This window comes from Branchiostoma floridae, chromosome 14, assembly GCF_000003815.2.
Source record: "Branchiostoma floridae strain S238N-H82 chromosome 14, Bfl_VNyyK, whole genome shotgun sequence".
NCBI lineage: Eukaryota > Metazoa > Chordata > Leptocardii > Amphioxiformes > Branchiostomatidae > Branchiostoma > Branchiostoma floridae.
Genome location: NC_049992.1, coordinates 614893 through 619602, shown reverse-complemented (window position 1 = coordinate 619602; position 4710 = coordinate 614893). Strand labels below are relative to the sequence as shown.

General features: G+C 42.9%; 1 protein-coding gene across 1 annotated transcript; it reads right to left on the bottom strand.

The window, feature by feature from the left end:
• Positions 1–777: 777 nt before the first annotated feature.
• On the bottom strand, positions 778–3217 carry LOC118429865. The gene is made up of 3 exons (XM_035840490.1): positions 3050–3217; positions 1395–2203; positions 778–1054 (listed from the first exon to the last, which is right to left on the bottom strand). The coding sequence occupies exons 2-3, from the start codon at positions 2180–2182 to the stop codon at positions 982–984; spliced, it is 861 nt and encodes a 286-aa protein (XP_035696383.1). The 5' UTR covers positions 2183–2203; positions 3050–3217; the 3' UTR covers positions 778–981.
• Positions 3218–4710: the final 1493 nt, after the last annotated feature.

The window sequence follows — 4710 nt, the reverse complement described above, 5'->3', positions numbered from 1 at the left end:
CGCATTTTTCAAACTAAGCAATTTTTGTCGTCAGGACACATGTAAGTTTATTTTGACCCCTCATATTATAAGTGTAGTTAGGTACCACAACTTAGTACTAATATCACCCGTGGAACATTCCAGTTTTAGCTTAATACGTTCTTTGATTGGAAGGAGGTTTCCTGTATGTAAACATGTTTTTTTGTTTTTCGCCCACTTTCTTTTTCTATTCATCAAGTAAACAACTGAGATATGAAACCTTGTCTGTTGTCTTTTGTTCTTCTATAGGTTAGGCATGGAATGGCAATTAAAGTAGATACAGAAAACAGTAGCTACAGTGAAGATACTGTAAATGCATTTAAGTTCGCGGGGATTTAATTTCGAGGGAAAAGGGACTTTTCGCGGTGGATTTAAGTTCGCGGTAACACCATGGACTGCAATCTCATACCATAATAGAAAAATGTTCGCGGTGGTTTTAAGTTCGCGGTAAAGTGGTCACCGTGAAAACCGCGAACATTAATCCACCGCGAACATTTCTGCATTTACAGTATTCTCATAAAGGAAATCTGACGCAAAAAGTTTGGAAACTCAACTTTGGTTGCTCACATCTCCGTTATCTATGTGGGTTGTCAAAAAAGTGCTGAGGTCGATGCCAATGTCAAACACTCAACCTTTCCCTAGTGCACAAGAGTCAAGATTTTATTCTGAGAAATGCACAGCTATCCGTGAAAAGTTTCATCAGGTTGGAAGGTCCGTGAACAGTTTCATCAGGTTGGAAGGTGATAACAAAGCGCTTTGTAAACAAACAAGTGATTTATTCAAGACCAGCATCTCGGCAATTCCGACTGGTTCTGCACAGCTGGCAGAAGGCTACGATACACAGCATGCCAAGTCAGAACCAGACATCACAAGTTTAAAATTGATATCCAGCAGCTAAGTTCAAAGCCACTTGAGACACCGATACAAGAGACTGAGGATAGATGCCGGCTTCAGCGGCACCAGTCACCACATGATGTCCTCACTGCTAGCGGACAGACAGGCCGCGATGTGACCGTCTGTCTCCAACTGACTCATTCTGGAAAATAAGAAGACTTTGTATTAAAGTTTGCAACAGGAAAAGTAGAATACCGGAATTTATTAAATATGTGTAAACAACAACTTTTAAATCTATTTTTTTTACCTTCTACCTGTGACTGATATTTTTCTAATAGAAAGGTGCAACTTTACCCAAATGTCAACAACAGTCTGTTTATGACTCTTTGAACAGAAAAAGTAGTTTTTGTCAATATTGCAAACAAAGCATGCCTTGCAGTTCCTAAAATTCTGGCTTTCCATGCAGCAGATAAAGACTGGCAGACTGCCAGCACTGTAAAGTTGATAATACAATAATTATTGTGATAACGCAGACAACATACCCAGGAGGAAACGCCTCTTGGCACATGGGGCACGACCGCAGGGTTCCTGTTTCCCCACTTTTCACCTGCCCTTTTCCAGTTGCATCCTTCAATTTTGCCTTAGACGTCGATGGGCCAGGTACCACATTTGTTCGCACACTTGAAGCAGTTTTCTTGAAGAGAGGAGCGACCCGACATGGCCTCCCTAACTCATTTGTAGTTGTACTTCTCTCTTTTGGTTTCACTGAAGACGGAAGACTTTTCCGACCCGCCGTTTGACTCGCTAATAGCTTCACGTCTCCCCCTGGACCCCGCTCTTTGATAGCTTGATATTTTAGCTGGTCCCTCTCCGCATTTTTATGCATTGAATCCTGCAGACCGGCCATTTTTATGGCTCCTTGACTTTTAAGAGAACGTAACGGCAAATCAGAGCGAACTCCCTGGTCGTGGCTTAGATTTCGCGCTGCCTCCTCAATGTCATTTTCTTGCAAAGTCGTTTTCTTTTTGGTGTCTCCGGCTGAAGTTGCCTGCGGTGCTTTCGCTGTCTTCCCATTTGTTGGTTTGGGTTTTCCTTTGCTACCAAATGACGTCACTTTTGCATTTCGCTGTTCAATACTTGATGTATCACGAGTTGGTTTTGTCAGCGATGTAGTAGTGCGCACAGACTGAAATGTACTCTCTCTTCTTACCACATCTCCAGTTTTGTTCAACAGCGCAGGACTAAACTCGGTCCGTCTCCTCTTCATGCACTGTGTACATGGTGAAGGGAGGGGCGACCACTGGAACGAAGTTCCTCCTATGGAACACATTTCATGCTCTTGGTCCAGTCCCTGTCAAAAAAATATATCAGGAAAAATGCACATCATGAAAGAGACCTCGGTTTGCATGGATAAAATAAAGCTAATGTTGTATTTTGATCGTCATAACATGAGCACTACATATACCTACATTGTACATGTCACTACCTCAAAACTAGCATACAAAAATGGGACTCACAGAAACACAGACTGATCGCACTCACGAACAGACAAGCTAGGATATACCTGTGAGTTGTTAACACCAGTGTTTAGGGTAGATAAGTCTGTAAGCTTGTGCCATGTGTGTTGTAACTTGTGAACAGGCCAGTGGGCAACCAGTCTGTCTCAGAAACATGGACAGACACAGAGACACACACACACACACACAGACAGATAAGCTACAAAGTACTAGTAAGCCATAACCTGTAATTTGTCAGCACCTGTTGGCAGGTCTGTAAGTTTGTGCCAGGTGCTGGAGACAGGACAGTGGGTGGCCAGTCTGTCTCACACAGATACACACACACACAGACAGACACACAGAAACACACACACAGACACACAGACACAGACAGACAAGCTGACCCGTACCTGTAAGTTGTTAACACCAGGGTTGAGGGTAGGTAGGTCTGTAAGCTTGTCCCATGTGCTGTAGACAGGCCAGTGTGCAACCAGTCTCAGAAACACAGACAGACACTTACATACACACACACACAGACGAGCTAAGCTATACCTGTAATTTGTTAGCACCTGTTGGCAGGTCTGTAAGTTTGTGCCAGGTGCTGAAGTTAGGCCAGTGAGTGGCCAGTCCGTCTCACACAGATACACACACAGACAGACACACACACACACACACACACACATAGACAAGCTGACCTGTACCTGTAAGTTGTTAACACCAGTGTTGAAGGTAGGCAGGTCTGTAAGCTTGTGCCATGTTCTGTAAACAGGCCAGTGTGCGGCCAGTCTCTGTCTCAGTCCCACCAGCTCCGATGTAATAGTGTCACACAGGGCAGGCTGGGTCTGGGGCGAGCTTTGTCTGCTGAGGGCAGAATAAAAAGGTTAAGCTATTCATCTTACTGTAAATGCAGAAATGTTCGCGGTGGATTAATGTTCGCGGTGACCACTTCACCGCGAACTTATAACTACCGTGAACATTTTTCTATTATGGTATTAGACTGCAGTCTAACTTGTTACCACGAAATTAAAACCACCGCGAAAAGTCCTTTCTTCTGCAACCCCGATACTAAATCCCCACGAACTTAAATGCATTTACAGCAATGTCTTTTTCAAGTAACGCTACAGTCCAACTTGTTTATCACAGTCACTCAATGGATTTTAGGGAAATGTTTACCACATGAGTGGGTGGAATCATCTTCTAAATAAGGGGCCACCAAAAAGTGTCAACGCGAGCTAGTAGATGGTCCTTACCTAATAATATAGGAAGATTGCTCAAATACCCCTACATTTTCAATGATGAACTCTTGACACTGTCACTAATCATAATGTCTGTGTCACGATATCATAATAGAAGTCGATGTTTACAAACTTTAGAGCGCCCCCCTCCCCACTGGTATGGTTACGTTACCTTTCCACGAGTTCCCCAGTTTTCACCGCAGTTTGGGCGAGTTTTCTATCTTTCTCACATTCTACAGACCCTCCCGCCTCCCTGTCCTTAGCTCTGACCGCCAGGCTCCCCAAACTCGGGCTGTTTTCGCCCCTTTTTCTCTTCGTGCTCAGTTTACTTTTCCGATTTGCCGCCATGTTTTAAATACAGACCGACTGCGCATGTCCTGATCTCCAAGCAGATGTAAGGTGAAGCTCGGCGTTTTTACATCGTACTAATCTCCAAGCAGATCCTACGGTAGCATAAGATAGTATCAAAAACTGTCAAAGGAGTCAAGCTGGCTTAGAAGTGTGTTTCCCTACATGGCAAATGTACGCTTCTTCAATGGCTGACTACACTCCTTGGCCAGTTTGGTACTATCTTATGTCATTCATGATTGTAGGATCTGCTTGGAGATTAACATCGTACCTCTCACTTAGTGATTTGCGTTTTTATCCCCCCCCCCCTGGAAACATAAATGGGTGTAGCTATTCAACTGTTACCATATACGTACTCTATACAAGACTTTATCAGAACAAGACTGTGAATTCGCCATTGTGAATTTCCCTCTAATTCTGTCTATCAACTTTATGCATTTTTCTGCATATGCGACCCATGCCTAGCTACTAGTAACCTTCCCATCCTGACAGTATCCCACCTCACATTCAATCACTCTATTATGTCGAAATGGCAACACACTGACCAAGTTAATATACAGATCGAAAAAAAATCTATGACGGACGGAAATATGATTTTTAAAATAACGTTACCTTTTGTTTATTTAGAACTTTGTTTAGAACATCTCAATAGTTACCTGTGTTGTTTATTTTAGAATACCTTAGCCGTTACCTTTTTTGTTTATTTAGAACATAGAATTATTCTTTGTTCCATGAAATTGTTTGTCTTCATTTTCTTGTCACTGAGGAAGGAAGATGGA